This window comes from Acromyrmex echinatior, chromosome 13 (assembly GCF_024713525.1).
Source record: "Acromyrmex echinatior isolate Ae372 chromosome 13, ASM2471352v2, whole genome shotgun sequence".
Classification (NCBI taxonomy): Eukaryota; Metazoa; Arthropoda; class Insecta; order Hymenoptera; family Formicidae; genus Acromyrmex; species Acromyrmex echinatior.
The window spans coordinates 7,650,872-7,675,739 of record NC_141864.1 but is presented as its reverse complement, the minus strand read 5'-3'; the positions used below and the strand labels follow the sequence as shown (position 1 = coordinate 7,675,739).

Genomic DNA, 24,868 nt, shown 5'->3' with positions numbered 1-24,868 from the left:
AAATGTTCATATGATCTTATTAGCTACAAGATGGCTGACATTACTTATGCTAAATATATACGTTACTCTATCTATAAGTCGCAAAGGTTCGTTCTATACACGCACAACGCACATACGTATACAAAATCTCTATAATCCTTGCTAATCTCTATTTGCGGAAGTATTATCGTCATTCAATTACCTGTTCTAACTAACTCGCCGGGATGTTCGCTGACAAAGTCACCCAGAGTTCTCTCAGCAAGGATATCACTGGTCATCTTGGTGTAGGCGTCGGTCAACGGAGAGACGCCCGACTCCGGCGAAGCGGCCGCGCCAGGAGCCGATGCTCCTGTCAACTGCATCCTGCCGCTTGCACTGCTGCCGCTCTCGCTGGTACCGCTCGACGTGCCGCCACCACCCACGGATTCGTTACTGGATGTCCTTACCGAGCCAGCACCGTTTCCGGCTACCGTGCTTCCGCTGCCGCCGCCGTTGCAACGGCCGAATATATCCATAGGCAGTCAGAACACCGGATGAAACATCCTTCCATTCGGTTCAGCCGCTGAACCAGGAGAATCTCGCGAGTATTCTTCAAGAACGCATGATCTTTTGAATCAGGTTTGACGGCCTGACACTCCGCAGGAAGACTCCTTTTCAAAATTTTTATTTTCGCGACGTCATTAACCTTAGGAAATTTCTTTTATAACGTAAGCGACGAGATAAATGGTCGATTCGTAATTTTCTTCGAGTTGTTTCATATAAGTATTCATTGTTGTATAAATTTGGCAGCGGATCGTTTTAATCTTTCTTTGGCAGATGTGTGGAGATTATTATTTCTTGGTTTATAGTATGTAGAAGTGAAACTTTTCGAGACATATTTTCGATGGGAGTCAAGCCATGACAATTTTGTTCTTCTATAATTTTATCTTTTAATGGACAACTGGATCGTAAATATCTGAAATAAAACACGAGACAACCTATATGTAAACAATATATAAAATTTCTGCCATAATTTTTCGCAAATCTTTTTCATAAAATGGCTTCTACAATTAAATTATTAATTCTACAATGATTTACATTAACTTCTAATGAATTAATCTAGAAATCTGATAAATGAAAAATGAAACTATCAAGAAACTGAAGAACTCTATTTGGCAAGGAAAGTTTGTGCCGCGCGATAACATTCTTGCAGCCGTCGGATGATCAGCGATGCTTTAGTCATCCTTAATCTATTCAGCGAAATCTTTTTTTACGTGTCATCAAGAAACCGAAGGACTCTATTTGGCAAAGAAAGTTCTTGCTGCGCGATAGCATCTTCGCGGCCGTCGGTAGTCATCTTGAGTCATCCTTAATTCATTCAACGAAATCTTTTACGTGTCGTAATCTTAGGTACAACTGAGATTCTTTAACCAATTATCTCTGATCTTCGCGACAACGTGACACTTACGGGGACAAACGAGGAAAGCGGACAGAGTGATCGAAGCGGCAGGTAACGCGCGAAGAGAAACGAAAGGGGGTGAATAACGGTTGACACGAACAGGAACGACTCGCACACTTTTCACGCGGCTGGCTCGTGACGTCACCGTTCATTCAGTAATTTTTGCGCACGTCACCGGGGCTGACACGCCAGATCCAGGTGGTTCCAGGAGGGGCAGACTGGCACGGTAGTGGGGACGGAAAAAATAGGGGAAAAAGAACTCCCGCCGGTAGGCACCCCCCACACGAATGCCCAACCCCTACGCACGTACGACCGCGTGTCAAACTGCACGTGGCCACGTTTACCACGTTGCTTGCTGCCAATGACGGTCCCGTCATTTCGAAATTACGAATCGGCTCATATTAAATTGATAAGGCGGAGATATAATCGACAAAGCGACTGGGAGCGTAGTCTATTATATGGTGAACACGCTGATCCAATGATCGAGATCGGTCATTATATTCGGCCGCACGTAAAGAGCTTCATAAAATAATGTTTGAAATCATTTTACTACATTAATTCTATGTGACATACAAATGACAATTAATTACTTCAATTCGTGAGTATATAGATGTATTCGTATTGTTATGTATTATTCAAAATGCTGTGATAAAAAAGTGATTGTCACGTTTTCAACACTTTCTAAAAGCAAGATGGAAAGTTGATGGGGCATGTAGCAAAATAATGTAAGATGTTTTTGCAATTAAGAATAACAATAATAATGGCTTCGTCGATTTTCTTATCGTTCTTTTGTAAGAAGATTCAACGATGTTGCGACGACTAAGATTCTCGCTTAACTTCGCATTCAAATCTCTTACGGAATTCATTCTGTTTACCATCTTCCGGAAGAATTACAGTGCCGATTACGTTTTATTATTCACTTTCAAAAATCTTTTAAGGCGGGAAAAAGAAAAAAATTATATACAATAACTGCAATATTTCAGATCTATTCTCTTATATTTCAGAGAATGGAACTAATAAGTGAGATAAATTGATGAAAAATGATGATAATAATACTTTTTCTTTAAAAACAATACACACAAGATGTAATATTAGTTAATTAAAAAAATAAAATTTATTATTTAAAAGTTTATAAACCATTTAGTATAGTCAAAATATATTAGTTTAACTGATGTCGAGGATATCCTCAAGAACACACTTTTGAAATAATCGCGTAACAAAAAAAGAACTCTTTTCAAAAGTCTCACTTACTCGCGTCTCAAACTCCGGCTCAAATTCTATGCTCAATCGAGCGATTGCAGTTATCAATCAAATACACGACATCACATTTGTTATTATTCGCCACTAAAAAAAAACCTCGTATAATCACGCACTTTGATGTATAAATAGTTCTAGAAACGAGAACAAATTCATCAGTCACTTCACTGAAACAATTTATCGATAACAAGTATAATAATCTGCGGCCTCTCAAAACGCGTCAAGATCGCCTAGACGAGAGCTCGAAGGATTTCTCTACGACGGTCCCCCCTTAGGCGATCCCGAAGGGACCCCTTTGGCGGTTCGTTAGCGGCACCCTCGAATCATCTTCGTCCCCCGCGTATAACTACGAAAGTGGCAGTTCCGCCTCAGTATAGCGTTCTCGATAGCCGAGAGTAAATTTCGAAGTATCCGTTGGGGGTCACTAACTATAATTTCGGCGGTTCGTGTGAGGCAACAGCCGTTGACGCACTGGTCCATGCCAACACACGCAGCATCCCTTTCCCCTTACCAGGTTCCTCTCTCACACCCCTCTGTTACCCCACTCCTTCCAACCTTCCTTCCCTATTTGGCGCTCGCTCACTCTCTCTGTCTCTCCCTCTCTCTCTCTCTCTCTCTCTCTCTCACTCCCTCCCTCGCTCTCTTCCTCGCCCTCTCTCTTTCCGTCCCTCATTCCGCCTGGCGTAACCTCTTTCTCTCGCGCGCACACCGCTCTTTATCGCTTTATCTCCCACCGGACCCGACCTCTCCCTCTCGCGACGACGGCTCTCTTTCTCTCCGGCACTCTCGCTCTCTCACACGCTCTCTTTCCCCTCGACCCTTTGCGGTATGGCTCGCGTGCTGGACATCGGTGGGGAGCCAGGAGACTTCGATCGATCTATCGAACCCTGATTTGATCGGTTTTCTCCGTTACGGCTTGTATGCGCGCGCGTACAATTTTTTTTCTCTCCTTTCGCGTGCGTAACTCGCGGATCTGCGTTGCAACACCTCGATACTTCCAATTAGATTCCCCGAGCAAAAGTTTCCACGGAATTAATCACGTCAAACCCGATGTTTGAATTTGCGTACGTGCGAAATTTGCAGCATCCAGCATCGGCGTACGTAACGCGTAAAAACTCGTGAAAATGTCATTTGTATGATTTGAATAATTGTGTGACACACACACACACACACACACACACACACACACACACACACACACACACACGCGCACACACACACACACATTCTTTCCAAACCGCTCCTTCCAATCGAGATACCTATATGTTTTTTTTTCTCAAAACGCATCGTTGTTTCATATACAACGGAACATTCGTACAACAGTATCTCGTACAATGAAGCTTCACTTTCGAAAATCAAACAGAGGTCCCGGCGCATCCTCGCAGTTGCACTGTTTGTACGAATGTGCAAACAATGGAACTACCCATTTCCTGCGCGAATATATCCTGACGATATCCAACTGGTCGCGGACCTGCCAGCAGGCAAACACTCGAGATTCTACGGATATGTACGGATCCACTTATAGAAAATCTACAAACTCGAGATTTTTTCGCATCAGTTTAACGCTCTTATGCGCATTGAAATATCCTAATGGTCGGAATTTTAATCGGAAAAAATTTGGCAATTTTTTATTTTTATTTTTATTTTTTTTTTTTTCAATATACTGGGCAGGTAATTATTTTAATTTTTCTTTGACTTTTATTTTTTTCTATTTTATATCTCATTTTATTATAAAAATTTCCATAATGAAACGCTGATTAAATTCAAACTGCGTTATTCAGAAGTAGAAAGTTGAATTCGAACCAAAATCTTATGTCAATTTCTTTCTGTTTTTTTACAAAGGAAAGGATAATAATTTCCTGATGACTATCGGCCGTAATATTCTTCGGTTTGCTGCGTGTTTGACGTTTAACAGTAACGTCATGGCTCACAAAACGAAACGAAACGCATTCACGCTACAGAAGTATGCACCGGGTGTATTCAGTGGCGAACGATCACCGACGAGACGGTGACAAACAGCGATACCGCTGGAAACGTGGAAACTGGACGGCCGCCGTCGTATTGACAAACGACCTAACGCCCGTGTGGACCGTTGCGTTCGACGAGATTCGAATTATCTCTGTTGGAGCTTGTCAATGCAAATGCCATACCTACATTCAATTACCGCTCGTCACGCTCCGATCAACTGCCGGACTCGGCAAACCAGGTACTCCGCTATTCCACGAGTACCGGTTTCTTTGCCTGTGAACTCAAATCCGTAAGTCCACCTTTCGTTTTCCAATCAAGTCTAAGCTTTCAGAAGAATCAGAGACATTGCGGTTCTCAGTATCGTGACGACAATATGAGAAGACGTAACGATAATATTTTATACAAATATTTTTAATCCTTCATTACATGTTCAAAATACAGCAGAATACATCAACCAAGTTTGCTAAATGTATAAATACTACTTATACACATTAATTATAGCTCAAATCATTTCACAATTTCAAAAAAAATTTTTGCATTTTCTTTTGTCTAAAAGATTTATAGAATATTATCAATTTTTATTTAATTGTAAATAATAAAAAAAATAAGTAATGAAAATCGAAATATAATATTAGGGTGTCGGAAACACCCCCGCGAGTAATTACATTTAAAAAATCAGGTAATGTAGAGCTAAAAATATTTACTATTTAAGATATTTAAAATATTTATTATTTCGATGTTTTTGTTTATTCATAATAAAATTATTTTTAAGCATCAGTCATGAAATTAATCTAATTGTTCTATAAAGCTTTAGTATTTTACTAATATACCTACTAAAAAAGATCAACTATTTCACATGTTTCTATTTCTAGATTATCTAGCGTGTCATTACAATTGATGTAGGATACAGTTCGATGTGGCGACGCATTAAAGGACATTAATTAATGAGCCACGCTATTGACATAATTGTTGTCGCGAGTTACTACATAACGTCTAATGTGTTTAGAAAATAAAATATGAAATGCCTCTGTTTGCTTACGTATACTGTTTACAATTATATAGCCGTACCTAATATGATGACAATTTGACTGAACGAGAATTTATTACGGAAACAATCATCCGATTAGAACATCTTGTATCACAAAATAAAAATCCTTAGCAACCTTAATATAATATTCTTATAAAATTTCTGTAAAATATTCAAGCACAAAAATTAATAGGGAATTTTTGCAATACCATTTATCCAGATACGGTGAATGCTAAGGTCAGGTTATCTTCTTCTTAACAACTAATTGAAAAAGAGATAATATGACTTTAGCGCTCACCATATCTGGATTCATGTTATTGCAAAAACTCTTTAATTTCTTCTAAAATAATATTGTACTCACTTAATTTTTTGTATTTTGAAATAGAAAGGCCCTTTTTCTCGTAAATCGAATATAATCTTTCGGCACAGTGCCATGAGTTGCGATCGATCGAAAGAACCATCATTCACCACAGATCCTGACTAGTCAATTCCAGCACGACACTCTTCGTTGTTCGATGACTCTCGAGCTCACAAACGTCCCACCGACACGTGACAACCCCATCAAAGCTTGATGGGTTTTACAGGAGACCACAATCAATCGATGACATAACACTGGCTCGTCCACGTCGATCTTCAAACCCAAGCACGAACACGTGGTAGCGAAAACGAGCAATTATCGCGTGAACATTGCAAAGAATTATTGTAGACTCAATCGGACAATCGTATGTGTAACAGTCTTAAAAAAATTATCATTCACTGGGCACCATAAAAAAACAAACAAAGATAATCAAATGGACCACCAAATAAAATCCAACGCACCACACCGTATATTGGAGCAACGAAGAATCGAGCTCTCACGTTCGCGCGCGTGATCAGCGATAAAAACAAATCCACTAGCTAAGAATCTATGGAACCATTGTCGATCGATGAAAATTCGATAATCTACGATCGCGTTTGGATACCGCGAATCGTCAGTAAAATCGCTGCGATAAATAGCAGCGTTACCAGATCTTCGATCCCAATGCACGCAAGCATGTGTCACGGCGATCGACCAATAACATCCCGTTGTTCAATGACCGCCCACCCAAAAAAAGCTCGTACCATACTGTACGAGCGATATTGGCGCGTGCGGTCCGGCTCGAAAACCGGTTCGTTGGTACGCTCGATTGGACAACAATACACGAAGAACGGCAGGACCGGGGCGCTAGCAGAAGCAGCAACAACAGCAGCAGCAGCAGCACCAGCGATCGTGCCGCGTGAATACTACACCACCCTCCCCCTTCCCGCATCCCTCCGCGTCATCCCTGGCAACCCCTTTTCCCACCTACACACCGCATTCGCCCCGAGTATACTCCGTCTCGGTTCCACCGTCGATCTCTCCTCTCCTCGCCATCCACGAACACCCCACTGGCACTCTCTAACCCGTTCCCCTCTCCATTTCTCCTCTTCGCCCCCTCTCGCGAATGGCCGCCCCTACTACGTGCCGTAGCCACCCCTACAGTGTCGACGAGGGGGGTCGTACGTGCCATGAGTAGGGGGCGCCCACGGACAGAACATGTGTAACGCGCAGCCTTGATTACACGCGGGCTTGTAAAAATTATTATTATGGCCGCGCACAGCGTTCCACGCCGCGCTGCACCGACCGAATGACGGGGGCACAGCCGGACGGCTGATTTTCCGCGCCCTCGTTTACCCTTGATTCCCTTTTTCGTCGTACCATCCAAGCGGACTGATAAATCGGACACGCTCAAACGTGCAAAATCTTTTTAACTCTGTATAATTCGATATTTTTTTTTTACGCAGAAAGTTTTCTTAAAAAATTTATCCTTTCTAATTTTGTTCTCTAACTTAACATCTTAATCGCCATCGTCTCAGTCAAATCTAATTATCGTAATTTTTTAAAAATCAAAATATTACATTTTAGAGAAATTATATTTATCTAAAAGCATAATAAAAATATATTATTTTCTACATAAATTATTCTAAATATATACATATTATTCAAATTATTACTTATGCAACCTTATGCACAAAATTGAAAAGGAAAAATTCACTCATTGTATATGTTATATGAATCCATATAGTTGGTCAAATTTAGATTCGAAACTAAAAACATCTCTATTATTGCGTGATACTTGATGGAAAGCTCGAATTGCGTAATGAAAATGCATCATTGATCGAAAGCTTGGTGAAACAACGTCGTTGAATAAGCACATATACGCAACATATACCCACATCGATTCCTAATTATTGGAGAGAAGGAAAAATATCATTACACAGTATTCCATACGATTCAAAATCTTGATTTTATTTCTCCTAAATAATCAGAACCTATCTTTAAATGCATGCATTTTGTATATATGTAATATTGTTGCTAATTATTAATTAAAAATAATATATTTTTTAAGACTAAAAAACTTGTATATGATTAAAACTTTTTTAACATATTACTTAAATATTATATATAATGTTTACACCATTTATACAGAGTTTTAAAATAATATATCACATAATTTTCTATAATATTATATTATTCACTAGGTCGATTAGAAGCTTTCTAAATTGTAGCTTGGCTTACAATTAGAAAAAATGACATTTTCTATCATGAACACCTCTCATATATTATATCTGATTCGTGGGTCCGATTTGCAACCGACGGATACAAGCCGGCTTCCCTGGTTTCTGGTCGAAGTGGGGCTAACCGCAGAATCGGAGGCAAGATGGCAAAAGTAAGTCGAGAGTCAAGGGGCGGTGCTGTGGCCTGACCAGCCCACTGGCGGCATCCACGTTCTCTTCTCCCTGTAAGAGCTAAGATCGCCGGAGAACTCCCATTCTCGAAGACACCAGACAGCTTTTAGCTCGTTCATGGATATACTGCACGTCGCTATTATAATTTCATAATCTCAAATACGAAAAGGGATAAAAAACAGCAAAAACTTCTCTATAAAACGTAAAATTGAACTCTTTTGTTCCTGAAAATGAAAGATTCTTAGATCTTGTTCTAAAAAGAATTTAAAAGATTCTAATGTAAATAATTCTTGTCTTCTTCATGTGTTAGCTCTTACTGTTAGGGAATTTCTACGATCATCATGATATTGATAGTGAACAAAATATAAGATCGATGGATAATCAAGAGGAATCGGAAATAAATCTTACAGCGAACAAAAAGAATTAGGGTAGTCTAGAAGAGCGAATTCGATATCAAGGAAGTCGAGGGAGAAGAAGTCATTGACTTTCAAATTGTGGGGACGAACAAAATCCAAAAATCCTTTGGAATACTCCGTAAAAGGCCAGAATAAACATTTCCTGAATGGTTAGTAGCTACGTGGTGTGAGAGCGAAGGGTGGGTGAAGGGGGCTTGCGGTTTCAGCGGGGATGGTTGCAGACTCCCGAAGAGTGAGCGAGAGAATTACAGGGGTGGGTGGTGTACGCGCGGCAGAAGAAGACGGCTTCTCGAACAACTAAAAGTAGTTACTAAAAGCTCGGTAGAAAGAGAAAGAGAGAAAGAGAGGAAGAAAAAGAAAAGGGTGTTATTCTTCGTTAGAACAAATATGCAATTCTTTACGAACGCGAATGCAATGTTGCAATGTGTTTAACAAATAAAACTTTTAACGTAGGAAACTATCGTAAAAAAAAAACGAATATAAAAGCATGAAATCCGTACGAACTAAAGAAACCAATAGCAAAATTTGATATCAACAAATATCGCATATATTCAATGTCATGAAATAAAAGCAATTGTATAAAAATATCGATCTATCTAGTATCTTTTTGTATATCTATTGAATGTGCTAAGCGTGTGTTGAGATATTTTTCATTTGTGTTTCCAATCGATTAAATAATAGCACTTTACATTGATTAATATGATGTATGTTTAATGATATACGATTGCGTATATATATATATTTTTTTTTGGTTTAATTTTACATTTGACATAATTTTTTTTGTATCCTGATGCATTCCCGGGGTATAGAACGCAGGAAATGACGCTTTCGTTCAAAGCTAGGTACAGAGATGGCGACACGGAGGCACTTTTCCATCCATCCTGATACAGGTTACGAACACTCATACAAGCTACATCCGACACGCGCCATTACGGAAAGAGGTGGTCTCTCATACCGCTTTAATAAACAGATAGACACATAATGCACTGAGTTCGCCCGTCGAAACGTTAAGTGATAAGTCATCGCTGATATTTGTCACAAAATCAAAACAAAGCTCTGAAATATTATAACAGAGAAAAACAGAATTGTTCTTTTCGTTAAAAGCTTGTTAATTATTTTAGGAACCCTCATAAAATTTTAATACTAAAAAATAGTAATTAATTATTTATTTTAAATATTAATTATTGTTTAATACTGAAAAATAGTGATTAATACTGGAAGATAATGGTTAACTACTTATTTTGAGTAATAATGTTGTTGTTCAATGCTTTTGAGAAATAAAGTAAGTAATTAATCGTTATCTTTTAGTATATTAAATGGGTCAGTATTAATTTATTTTTATAAAGAAAACTTTAAAATCTCTGAATCAATGAAAATTATTTTTGGTCAATAAAATGAATTATCAATAGGATAAAGTATCTATCGATGTGTATAATCTTCAATTCTAATTTTTTATTAATCTTCAATTAATCGTCGCGACTTTAAGTCATTTTGTTTAATGACATGAGTATTTTCGTGTGGCTAATTAAAGACTAACAATTTGAATACCGTGTCACTCATATTTGGATGACGCATAAAATTCGCAAAAATTCCGTCACTCTTTTGTGGATGACTCTTTTGTTTGATTAAAACGATGATTTTGCTAAATATTTAAGAAACATTAAAGAAACAATATAAATTATCAATGTTGTGTGGCACAAGTACCTATCCATACAGCACAGAATTTGCAGCAATATCGCTGCAAAATCTCTGCAATATTAGTGCAACATGCAATGTTCCTACACTAAACCAATTTTGTAATTGCCACCATTTTATATTATATTTTGATCATCATATTATATTTAGAAAATCAATCACGAATTAGCAACATTTTATCATAAATCATACAGAGTGTTACATTTATTTTGATTGTGATTTCTATTTCAACTTTATTTGATTTGACATTAAAAACTGTTATTAATGATGACATAAAAAATTAAGATCGAAATGTTTACGGTTTTTTTTTATATTATTATTCTAATAAATTTATTTACACACTCAGATGCTGTGTTGACTTTTTGTAGGCACTTTACATTATTAATTTATTTAATTTATTCGAGCATTTCATATATTTCATTATTACTTTTTAATAATAAGTGAATCTGTAAATATTAATAAATGGATTATTTAAATAAAACTAATTAATGGCTTTGTAAGTGTTATTTCATTTTATTTTATATGTTAAACTTACTTGCATAGAACATTTATGTATGTACATATAAAATATAATAAATAAATACTACGTGCAGATACATGAAATACACAGATCATACTTGACAAGCAAGTCGTTATTTTGATGTCAAAATAACGTTGAAGACGTCATTTTACCGTCAAAATGCAATTTATTCTGAAATTTTATGTTAAAAATAAAAATATCTGTACCTGTACTTGGGTACTTTATTTTTCTAGTACTTGTATCTGTACCTCGATACATTTTTTCCAGAGTACCTGTATCTGTAGGTACTGAAAATAGAATACCTTGAACAACACTAAATATAAATTAGGATATTATAATTTAGGATATTAAAAGATGTATATATATATATATATATATATATATATATATATATATAATAAAGCATTTACATTTATTAAACTCAATACAAACAGAAATCAGTTTGATAGTCACAACGTTAAATTAAACTCGTAAAGTTTGTACGTTCTTGAAAGTATCGTGTTGATAAACTATGATAAACATTACAACACTATTGAACTGGAAACAGAAGATTGAAATATATATTTATATATATATACATATACGTGTGTATATTTAATACAGGGCTACGCAACACTCCACGTTCGTAACGCCCAAATGATCATAACAGATAATCTGAGCTATCGATGGCCATACCATCGAAATTTAAACGACAGCGAAAGGTTTACTTCTCCACGGATTATCGGGAGAGGCGGAGGGGTACATCCGGCGGTTAGGTACACCCCAAAACCTCAACAATCCGACCAAGAGTACATCCGATGCAATCTGGACTGAGCCAATGGTCCCGCTTTAACGTCACCCGTATACGTACGACTTTGTCGTTCGGCCCCAGCACGCGTGTAACGGTGCAAGCGACAAACCCGAGCGACTACCGTGCGTGGAGAAAGAGAGTACGATTAACGGGACCGCGTCGGCAGGGTAGTCGAAAGAGAGAAGCGCGAAAGGGTGCGAGGAAAAGCGAGAGAAAGAGAGAGAGAGAGAGAGAGAGAGAGAGAGAGAGAAAGAGAGAGAGAGAGAGAGAGAGAGAGAGAGAGAGAGAGAGTGACAAGGCGAGGGAGAGAGTCCAGTGTTTTGTTCGCGCGCGATGGACGCGTCGCCATAGCGACCGGCGGTTGTTTATTATTGCGTCCAGCGGTCGTAGGGTGGTACAGGGCGGTTTACGGGAGGAAAGGGTGCGGGGTTCGCGGGGAGCAACGGGCGGGGGCTAGCGAGGGGGAGGGGAGGTGGACAAGGGGAGTCAAAAGGGTTAGGCAACGCTGTAGAGGGAATCGAAGGGCGGAAGGACACGAGAGAGAGAGAGAGAGAGAGAGAGAGAAAGAGAGAGGATAGAGGGGAACGCTAGCGTGCAACGAGGGAGTGGCGGCCGACCACACGAGGCCGAAAAACACACTCTCCACCAAACCTACCCCTTTCTGCACCCTCCTCCCGTCGCCTCCTCCCGGTGGTAATGAGAGTTCGATAAAGCGCCGTTACCAGTGTGTGACGTCAGACGAGTTTTCTCTCTTCCTCTCTCTTTCTCTCTTTATCCTTCGCTATCGTGTTATCTTTTCTCTTCTCTCTCTCAAATTTTCCTCCTCTCTCATTCCCTTTTTCGTTCTCTCATTCTATCTCATTCTCTCTCTTTCTCTCTTTCTCTCACTATTCCCTATCTCTCTCCTTCTCCCTTTCTCTCTTATTTTGTCTCTTCGTCGCTCGCTGGAGGTTTTATTGCTCGTTATCTTTTTCGACCGCCGTTAGCGGTAAAGTCGCGAGGTGACAGAAAACGAAGGCACGAAAACTTCGTGTCCGTTTTTTCCACGACGATGAAAACGTCCCGGCAGATCGACGAGTGTCATATTTTTCGAGAGAGGACATAATTTTCATTGGTATCATCGTATCCAACGATAGAAGATGTTCGCGCGTGATGGCGCTAGATGTAACAGTAATTGCTGATCGTGTGGCTGATACTAAAATACCTATGTATGCAGATTAGTATCCGATCATAATTTATGTACTATAATTATAAAAATATACTTAAAATAACTTTCCAATAAGGGCTGTCAGATTAATTACAAAATTAATGAGAAAAATTAATCGTTCTTTTACTAAGAAATTATATCATCATAAATAATCATAGATATTATTATAAGAAACAATAGCTTGACATGAAAATAAATGAAATATTGTACCTTGTCTTTTATAATAAATGAATTAATGTGTACCATACCTTCCTCCCCCCTCAGAATATTTTTCACAATACTTTAAAATAAAATAATAATACGCACTCTTTCTGAATTTAAAAAAAAAACATCTATGAAAAAATAATCTCATAAAGAACTGTTCCCGCGACTTTTTTTATACGTTCGAGAATTTTTATTCGTACCGACGTTTTTAGATTTTCACGAGCTGCTCGACACGTTTGATTACGAGAAGTAGGTTTTTCTGGAAAGTGGAAATTGGCCGTACTCTCTCCCGCTATGACCGCGGTAGAGTCGAACCACCGAGTCGGTGGATCGATCGATCAAGCCCTAATTGATCCCGGACTCTCGACGCACCTGTTTCGGATTCGCGTGACCCCACATCCTGACCCCGTGAATTTCGATTCCCTTTGTACCTTGGAACCGGCCTTTAAGGCGCGTGCTAATTAAGAAAGGCATCCCACCACACAGCTGCTGGAATTGCAGCGATACTTGAAATTACTAACCGGTTCGGAGAAACGACATAAGGCCAACGAATACGCAGTCTAGACTGAATGCCACTAGAATTAACTTTGTCTCTCATTACGATTCATTAATCTTTGTATCAACATGATATCATTTAATGCAGCGAGACGCAATTACATGCATTTTTCACATCATATACAAGAAATTACTTTCCAGTAAACAGCAATTAACAGTAACATAACATAAATGTTATAATTTTGTACTCAACAAATGTAATTGTTACGTACAATATGTGCTATATGACATTTATTACTGCGTTGGAAATTATAATATTGATGTAACTATAACATTTAAAAAATATCTATCAATATGAATAACTCACTATTAATTAACTAACAATAACGTAACATATTAATCAATAGTAAAGTTTACTCATATTAATAGATATTTTGCATTGTATGTTATATACTGTTAGTATTTATCGGATTATTCATAGAAAATTATTTTCAGAAAATAATTCTTCTGATTAAAACAATATCATTACTACATGCGTGTTATGGCGCATGTACGATTTAACACCAATGCGATAAGAGTTGTCTGACATCTCTTGGTAACGTAAAATGTACCAGAAACGTAGAAGATAACGAGGGATACTAGTGCGGTGGTTAGATATACATTCGAAAAGAAAAATGCCGACGATCGGAAGCACTAACGATTTTCCGACGAAGAAGGGTCTCCGGAGATGGCTACAAGAGACGGGGTCAGCACCGGAAGTCCGGAAGTTTCCTATCAGCGCCTCGAAATCTGTGCCGTCAGCTCGACAACAACTCGACTACATATGGAGGTCCACGGCTAAATGAAGCGAGAGAAAGCACAGCATGGACCAGAAGTAATCTGGATTGAAAATTTTCGTGTTGGTTAAAAAGCCATACGCATAAACTAGTGCATTACAAACTGATTTGATTTCTGGTCCTAATGAGAGACACGAGTGTAAAATTATTTTATGAAAAATGCAATGAAATCGATTGATTCGCCATTATACAATAATGATGAGTGAATGGAAGTGGATGATAAATCGGATCTTGCATTAAAAACTCGCTCACTGATTTATTTCCGCTCACATTGAGTTGCTCTCATATTTCGATAATCCATTATATTATTATAAATAATTCTCACTTTTCCAAAATAGAACTCTGTGAAATGTTTGCAAATAAAAGATGTCTCATTAAAAAGAGGACTGCGATATCGAATCGAATGTTAACTGGACTTGAGTAAATTAATCGATCGCTCTACCTTGTATGAAATACATGTATCGCAGCTTAACAGCCTTGAAATCTAAACCAGCGGTATCGGTTCGATAACCGACCATTTCCGCCGTATATACTATACGTCAGAAAGCAGACAAAATTTCTTCCCTGCTCTCCTCTATCCAGTGAACATCCGCTCACCTGCTCTCACTTCGCGATAATTTACTGTTTTTTCGGTTGTCGATTCAACCACTCGGCGCTAATTTACATTTACGAGCGAGATCGGCTAATTGCCGGTTAACCGGTTGGCCGAGCGCGGCGAATACCTGGCTGCAGTTTGTTCCCTTCCAATGTAACCGTTGTTCTCCGTGAGAACGAAAGGGCGCCCGTAAAGGGCACGGACATTAATTACTAGCCATTATTTTCCTACACTTACCCCGACGTAAACTTCCGTTCGCCGAACATGAAGTGAAATCAATCAACGTTGATTTTATCGAACGTACGAGACTATCGGTCGACCTTTTAAACATCCTTTTCGAAAACGCAAATAAATTTGACGATGTTTAAATTGTACAAAAAAAAAAGATAAATATAATCTCCCGGCAGTCGGCGGGGAAATCGAGAAATACAATATTCGCAATTCGAGCTTTTACCTATCTCCGCGATATCTGTCGACGGCTTTTTTTTCCGTAGCTCAACCGAACCTTCGAAAGTATCCGTTTCCTTTTTATCCTCTTTGTACGCGCGAAACGGCCCTTCGTTTAACTTTAATTCCCCCCGTGCTCGCTCGCGCTCGAGAGCGCCGGGGTCAGATAGGAGAAGACAAACAACCATGTGATATGGAGCCCGTAAAGACCACCAAAACGTAAACCGTGATACAGGCGCCGCTGGACCGACTCGCCGCCGCAATGTGTTATCGTCGGTAAACGAGTCGCTCTGTCACTTGCTATTCGTCTCTAATTCTCCCCGGTCCTGCGCTTTAGGAAGATGAAACTTTAATTTCGCCCGCCCACGCCGGGCTCGAAAAAACAAAAGCAAAAGGCCAATTATCACGTCGACGAGTGTGCGATGTCGTGCCCGATTCATCGGCTCATTTATTTTCAGCGTTTTCATCGTTATTCACCCGGCCCATCTCTCGCACTAACGCCTCGTTCGTAACGTATCGTCCTCGCGCGCTCGCTTATGTTCTCACGCGCCGACTATCGCGATATGGCCGATGCGCGATCTGATGCATTTTATCCCGCACGCTCTAATGGATGGTCGATTCCCCGTGGCCATCGTTGGGCATGGTTTTCCCTTTGATTTCGGAACCTCTCGCTCAGCCAAATTCCATGGGCGGGAAATTTTTTTGCGCACGGGCCCCGATACAGGCATAAACCTTAATGGGTTAAAGTCCATCGGCGTGACTGGCTAGGCGACGGATTCGAGGCATTAACTAAAAACCGAACCGAACGGTTCGCCCGGCGCGGCCGCGATGGAACTACGAGGACGATAGACCAGGGAGAGGGATAACGGGGGAGGGATGCTGGAGGGCCATGACAGGCATCGCGCTAGCTGGTCCTCGTTGCAACGCACACGTTGTGTACGTGTACCCAGCCTGAACACACATCGCTGGATGCTGGAAAATGCCGATCGCTACGTTCATCGTCCCTCGTGGCCATCGGTAGTCAGTAGTGTCTGCTCTATAGTTTTATAAGCGGAACGTTTAGCTACATTTATTCTTGTAACTGAATTAATGCGGAAGTAAAATTCGGTATAAATTTGTTGAGAATTTGCGTAACCTGTTGTAATAAAAAGTACATGCTACAACCTCAGCTAAAGCTTAATTTCGTTTCATTCGTTACTACTTTTAGATAATAAATATGTTGAAATATCAGCTTGTACATTTTACAGATCAATTCCAACTTCAATGTTATTATACATTTTATTATGCTGTTTATTCCCACTCGGCACATTTTATTCAAGGAACACACTGAGAACATCCTTAAACGCCACACTACAGAAACGATACACTTGGATATAATATACCCAACCTAATTCGATTGTTTATAACATTCATAAAAATAAACATACTTATTAATTTTTTTCAATCGAAACATCAAACTTTAAGAAACATAACGGTGCCAAGTATGTGTATATATATATCTTTATTAACAACAAACGATATAAGCAATGAAAAGCATTGGAAAAGTATTGGAAAAAGAAAACTGGGTATGCCACACCCAGAATAGTTTTTAAGGATTAAGATATAGAAACATCCACTGGAGATTTTTAAAACGTTGGAAGTCTGTGATATAGGGACTATTTAATCTTGTAATCTGTAAAAATAATATAATAAATTTAATATATTTTTATAAATAATTTAAAACAAATTTTCTTCCTCTCTTTCACTGTCTACGACCGATTCGTCTTACAATCCTATATAAGTAAATTTTTTATTCCAAGCTAACTTACTCAAGGCCGATTTACTAAAAAACTTAATGCACACTTGAAAAGTACAAGCAATAACAGCAGAGAATAACAGATCTCAACCTATCAGAAACCATATATATCAGACTAATAGGTTAAAATCTATTGTTTCCTGTTTCTATCGCCTTCAATTATATCTTAAGTTTAACACTGACCTATTTTTATACGAGCAATATCTCCACGAATAACGCTACGAAAATCCCTACCGCAGAATAAACGATAAATTACCGGCCGGAAAACTAAATACCGACCAAGCGCCGCCGACCGCATATTCGGGGATAAAAAAAAAAGGGAACAGGAAACCTGCCCAGCCTCGCGCGATTCACTCGTATACAGCATCTGACAACGAGAGACGAAAATCATGCACCGTCGGTGGCGAGCGTGTGCCGGGGCGAGCGATCGTTGGATCCGCGGAATCCCGGTCGATCCGCTCCGGGGGTGCGCTCGCTCGCTCACTCACTCGTTCACTCACTCCTCTCGAAAGCCGGAAGTAGCCGTGAAAAATTTTCCCGTCGACGTGTGGTGGCCCGTGTACGAGGCCAGGACCGCGCATTTCGCGGTGTTCGGGGTGTCGGGGGTGGTTCACCAGAGAGTGTACCGCGGGTTGGGTCACGGTGGGATGAGTTCTCAACGGTGTTGGACGCGAGCGCGCGGTGAGGTGAGGGGAACGGTGTACGGGGGATGCCAGGGCAAGATGAGGGCAACGCGGGGTGGTGAACGAAGCAGAGCGCTCCGAGCGGTGAGTGCCGAGGGGGGTATCACGGGGGTGCGCGGAAGGAGCGAAGTGGCAGTGGTGGTGGCAGTGGGTGGCTGACGGTGAGGGTATTTGTTGGCGCGAGTGGCTAGCCAGTCGGATTACCACCGGGAGGGTGATTCGAGGGGGGTTCTCTCGTTGGGGTGGCCGCGTTCGGTTGGGATGGGGTATGGACGGCGGCGAGGTGAGGAGGCTGGGTGGGTGGCTGTGGCGCGGTGCGGTATGGCGTGGGTCCGCGCGCGAGCGTGGCACACACAGTGGCACTCGACGAAAAATGTAGCCAGAGAGCGACCGCCGCTGGAAAATTTACACGCATCACGAGGGCGAAGCTGAATGGCGAGGGTTAAAAGAGCATCGCTAATGGCTACCGCGTCGGTTATTTTGTGGATTTTTATAATACGACTGGTCGGCTCCCTCCTCTTTCTCTCTCTCTCCTTTTTTCTATCTCTCTGCTTTCCTCCTTCTTCTCTCTCTCTCTCTCTCCTCCTCTCCTCTCCTCCTTTTGCTTTCTTCCTCTATCTTTTATCCTGCTGACCTTTTACAAACTAACATCGATTTTCCGAAACGGTAAATTTTCTTCCAACAGTTTTCCCCTTTCTCTCTCCAGTCCCTACTTCCGCTTCTACCTCTCTTCAATGTTTCGAGCCATTTGAAATTTTGCAGCTGAAATCGCGCGGAATTAATAATTCCCTATTAAACTGTAATTCGATCGATCGTCCCGTGCGATAGAGTTATAATTACAGCAAAGCTCGTGGAAAGATAATTTTTTTTTTAATCAGTGATTGCATATCGTTTGTCGAATATATGTACCTACCGTTATTATCGCTCCACTCGGCCGCAAAGTTTATCGATAGAGTTAGAGGCTTCAAACCGGTTTTTATCACGACCGTTTAAATCTATTTAATCGAATTTCTCACTACTCAATCTCTCATTAACCAGAATATATGCTGCGTTTACAGAATATAGATATAAATGAGTCCGTTTTTTTTTTGGCATTTTTAAATTTCTGGGTTTACAGAATGAAATATTTCGAAAGGAAGCGAGAAGCTTCCCCTTTTGCCGTTTGACTTGCCCCTCGCGTATCCTTGCGGAAGCGCCGGTAATTAACATTGTCTCTCGCGTAGAACTGAATTGTTATTTCTTCCTGGCAACAAGTGCTTCAAGTTGTACGCTTCGCGTAAAATTACGAACCGGTGAAAATAATATCGACGCTTCGTGATACGGTTAGAAATTATTTATTTTGATCCTTGTTTCTGGCAATTAAAATTCGGAATGTAAATAAAGCTAAATTATTGAAAAACACAGGGCAACGGTCTTTACTGATTTCACGAGCTATTCTCGATAAACGGCGGCTTCACGCATCAAACCGCACACATACATGTGCAGGAAAATAATTTTAACCTATCAAAACCTCCGTCGAGCACGCTTGGCGGCGGCTCTGATTTCACCACTTCAAATGTACTACATTCAAAGAGGCGCGTACGCGCAGGTACGGGCCGAATCATTTTGAACGTATCGAAACTCTCGTCAAGAGCACACGCGGCAAGCCGAGTTTCATCGTTTTCTATATGTTTACCCCGAAGAGCAAGGACGCTGAACGAGCTATTCGGAGACAAGCGCGCGTTAAACTACCCCTCTATACACTCTGACGACGTAATGCTAACCCAGTGAAATAGATAGCTATTTCTGGTTGATATCGCGGTGAGAGCACGCGTAGAAAGAGTGCAAAAGAGGGACATGGGGGAGGGGGAAAGGGTTGAAACGAGGGGTGCGTGAGAGAGAGAGAGCGTGAGGCGTTCAGCAGGACCAAGCGTGCGGATCTACACGCAGCAGGAGTGCAGCCTGACCGAATCCGTCCATATATCGCGGGGCCAACAAACCGACCGAATCTCGACAGGACGGATGGGTAGGCCGCGTTTTCACCATCGCCACTCCGCATACGCGGCCGCCACCATGCCGCGGCATCGATGAGAGAGCGAGAGACACGCTGTGCTCACCCCCCCTCCCCCCGCAATATATATGTATATATGTATATATATATATATATATATGTATGTATGTGTATATATATATATATATATATGTATATGCGCGCGTGCGGATGCTCGCCAGTGCTACGGTTTCTCTCGTAACGCGCGCGCGGCACACCGACGCACCGCGTCACATTGGCTACGAGCGCAACGAAAGCTTCATCCCGCAAAGAGCGATAGAGAGAAATATAAAGAGTGCGAGAGAACCGAGACTCGCGCAGAGAGAGAGAGAGAGAGAGAGAGAGAGAGAGAGAAAGATGGGAAGAGGGAAGAGAGAAAGCGCGCGATACTGGCAGTGCAGCTCGGCACTCCGCAAATTTTCAACCGCCACCCACTCGACCACCACCCACGCCACCTCGTCTCATCCTCCGAGCCTCACTTTCTCCTACCCGCTAACTCCCGACCCTTCCTCCATTCGAGCTCGTTTTTGCCGCGTCCACCGCCAGATCAATGGGGTTGCTAACACGGGTAGGTATATATGTCCGCGTCCCCACCGCCCCCGGTCAGTTCAGTCCACCCTCTCGCTTGCCCCCCGCGCCCTTCTTCCATTCCGCGAGCCCGCCCGATCCCTCGACCAGGCTCTCCTCCTCTCCCCTCGGGCACCCTCGTAATACCTCTCCGCGATTCTGTACAGGGTGATTATAAAGTTCCACGCAACAGATACTGATAGACTGATGACTGAATCAATTGTCCCTTTTCGAAGGAAATTCAAAAATTCTAGATAGGTAAATTTTCACATAGAAGAAAATACAGAGAGAGAAAGAAAGAGAGAGGGAGAGAGAGAGAGAATAAATTTTTCTTTAAGAATGTAAAAATGTTACAATTAAACAAATTCCTTTAAAGTTTTAAAATAGCTCATCATTCGAATTAAGCAAAGAAACACGAGCACACTGCTTAATTAATAATTTGACGATAAAAAATTGTTTTATCAGCTTTTTTATTACAAGCGTTCATATTAAATTTATTTTATCAATAATATTGTAATATTCTTTATATTGGCTTTTATGTATGTGCATGTTTGACATTACACCTATATACTAAAACTATGACTTTTTCATCAATCTGTAACTCAGTCGCGACTTGCGAACTACACACGACATTCGGACAAGAGGATCGATCGATAATTCTATTTCGGTTACGGACAATTACGACTGATTCGACCGCTAATCAACGGCACGGCGGGTGGTTTTCTCCCCGACAATCCGACAAATATCCTCGAAACCATCTGAAAATGTTATATAGATCACTGTGTCCATTACTCGTGCGACGTCCTACTTGCACAAGGGCAGTGTCCTAGAAATACTAAACCGTTCTGTGGACATTAACTATACCGGCGCAACCAACATGAAAAAAAACATATTTTAGTCACCAGCACAAATTAACAAGCTATTGGTTTTTAAAATAAACATAGCTGTAAAAATGTCCAGTTAAAGTAATTCGGCTATTAAAAAGAAAAAAAAACAGATGAGTGGTTCGATTAAACATATTCCAGATAAACATAATAATTGGCAACGGAAAAACGCCCGCGGCTTTCAATATCGCTATTTTCGTAAGAGAAGTAACACTCTCGCGAGAGAGTAGCTTATTAAATTCAGGAAACTTAAACACCACCTGTTGAAGGTCTTCGACCACCGTAGTGTCGTTCCGAAAACGCCCGAGAGGCACCTCCGTACCGCACGTTAGGAACATTTTTCAAACGTGGAATCGCCTAGCGATTTTATTCGCGGCGTAAAAATCGTGACCGAGAGTCCCGCCGATTTGGCCGGTGGCCAGCCACGTGGAACGAACGGTCGGTCGCCATGAGTAAAAATGTCTCGTGTGGCTTCTTCTATTCTATTTCATCCTTTTTTTTTTTAATTCTCTCTGGTCGCCAAATTAGTCGGCAGCCATCATCGGTGTCGCACATGTGATCGCCGGTCCAATCGGCGTTCCGATTCAGCGGCTCGTAAAACAATACGCGACTGATTACTCGATAACTTTCGCGCGACCGAGATAGGAGGTGAAAGGGGAGGGAAATGATACAGTTGCAACGGCTCCCAGCCGAGTCCGGCTTTTGCGATTCATACGCAATGGAATTACTGGTTTGCACACGCCGCTGCTACCGCCAGTGTCGCATACGAATGCCGATATATTATATCGCGAAAGCAGGTTACGAAATGTAAAGTGCGAAAAAACATACTTATTATATTCCTAATATTATGTTAAAATAATGTCTTAATAATTAATTGTAATTTAATGTACATTGCAGCAGAAATTGAAATTGAGTACTTTCCATTCAAATAAAAAAAAATGAAAGATACACGTAGAGAATTTTTTCTTAGAGTTTACTCCGAGAATATGATAGTCGTGGGACAACATTACATTTCGAAGAATTTTAATGTAAATCTCTCGTTCATTAATAAAATTATAATAAAGTATAAAATAAGTTTGATTAATTTTACTGAAGTGCATGGTAAACAATTTTAAGATATTATATTGTACCACTACTATATTTTCAGGATAAATTTCTCTTATTTCAGGGTAAAAGAAAATTCTCTCCATGTATGATTTAACATGAAATTTTAAGAAACATACATATAATAAAAATGTCGATAAAAAAATAAGCTCTGATATTAACGCATGATTTATTATGTTAAAATAGTCTCGGTAATTAATTGCAATTTATACTGCAAGCAGCAGAAAACTTTCTGCTCCAATAAATATGAAGTATATTAATAAATTGATTAATTTCAATCCAAAACATACACACAGGTCTAAACAAATACAAATGAGCAAATTTGTTTGGATGTGCATAACTAACAATTTTATTATTCATATTAAAACAGTACGTTTCGACTTAACTCTGTTCTCTTCAGCTATAGATGTGTGTATATATATATATATACGCATTTTTTTACAAAAAACTAATCCCATGCATAAAATATTAATATAAGGATCATCTCATATTTCTTAATACTTTTAAAAACAACAACAGCATTATAACTTATTTTTAGATAATCAAACTATAAATTGATATGTTGAAATAATCATTTTTCCATTTTTTTTTTTTAACCAATTCCTTGATAGTTGGCGAGACTATTGCAACACATCAATTTATAGTTTGATTATTTAAAAATAAGTTATAATGCGATTGTTGTTTTTTAAAAGTAGAAATTAAATTAAGAAATGTGATCCTTATATTAATATTTTATGCATGGAGTTAGATTCTTTGTAAAAAAATGCGTATATACATCTACAGCTGAAGAGGATTGAGTTAAGTCGAAACATATTGTTTTAATATAAATAATAAAATTATTAGTTATGCACATCCAAACAAATTTGCTCATTTATATTTGTTTAGACCTAGGTTGGAATTAATCAATTTATTTTTATAATATATGAGCATCGTTGATAGGATTTTTAATATTTAATATTTGATATAAAGTATATTATTTAATATAAAAATTTGAAAAAAACATAAATATATATAATTAATATATCAATAAAAAAAAACTCTAGTATTAAGGCACGATTATAACTATCCCTGAAAAAAACGCTCCATCTTGCGTTAAGCACCATCGCTTTCATTTACGAGCCACGCGACCGGTTTTTTTCGGTAGCCCATAGGGACCGAGAAGCGAGGGTAACAGAGACTTAGACATGCCTCGGTTGACCGATTGGAGAGCTTGAAGAGGTCTACGAAGAAGAGCGTTCGACAGCCGTGACACGTCGAAGGGCGTCGGCAACGGGAACGGCTACTTCAAAGTCTCACCGGCCCGGTGCGGTCTCGTGGAACCGAAGAAATCCCAAAACATCTGTCAGGTATCACTCCTCTCGGTACCGCTGTGTCCGCGTTAAATCAGGTGAGCGATTCGCACAAAGGACGACGACGCACTCCCCTCTCGAGCACGCCGCATAAGTGCATCGTCGTGGAAGCTTCCCTTCTTTGTGCTTTTCTTTCTGTCGTCTATTCCAAGCAAGAAACATTCGAGAATGATGCTAATTTTTCTTTGTTACTAAAGATTTTGATAGAATACATTGAGAAACAGAGCAAATGATATATTATATTGGATATTTTTTATTGTAAAACCTAAATGATAAGAAATCTTTTTTTTATTAGGGTTCGAACACCTAATATGGATTTGATACGGTTAGTCAACCGTATCAAATCAATGAAAAAAATGTGTAAATTAAGAAAAGATTTTATTTAACACGAACATTGATCAGAAATGATAAAAAAAGGCAGCTTTCTTCAGGAATTTACCAAAATTTTTTGCTTATCGAAGAAATAGGAACAAAGAATAAGAATTTCAACCAGAAAGCACGTAAAATACATACATACTTTCTAGTTTCTGATAAGTTGAAAGTCTTATTCTCTGTTCCTTATTTGTTATTCTTTTGTGGATACCTCCCAATAATATTTCTTTCAAAGCAATAAATTATTTTCTTATGTTAAAATATTTATTTAACCTAAAACGGTAAATAATTTTACAGTTAGCTTCCTCTGTCCGAAATATAGTATATTCCTTTTCTGAGAGTACATTTCTATCTTTTCAAATTTTTTCCTCTTTAGTTGTGTATTTTGACAATAATTTGTCTTCAAGAAGTGTCACCCATATAATCCCCACAAAAAATTTGAAATCGGTAATATTTTAATATG

At 39.7% G+C, this 24,868-nt stretch overlaps 1 protein-coding gene across 9 annotated transcripts in view; it reads right to left on the bottom strand.

The window, feature by feature from the left end:
* LOC105148693 (uncharacterized) overlaps positions 1-24,868 on the bottom strand; it is a 101,185-nt gene that overhangs the window by 21,089 nt on the left and 55,228 nt on the right. For 4 of the 9 annotated variants that reach the window (XM_011060557.2, XM_011060564.2, XM_011060563.2 and 1 more), the window contains exons 1-2: positions 2,669-3,309; positions 182-934 (exon numbers count right to left, since the gene is read on the bottom strand). In XM_011060557.2, the coding sequence (XP_011058859.1) occupies positions 182-494 (313 nt within the window). In that variant the 5' untranslated portion in view covers positions 495-934; positions 2,669-3,309. The other 5 variants (XM_087412422.1, XM_011060559.2, XM_011060567.2 and 2 more) reach the window with 5 other exon arrangements.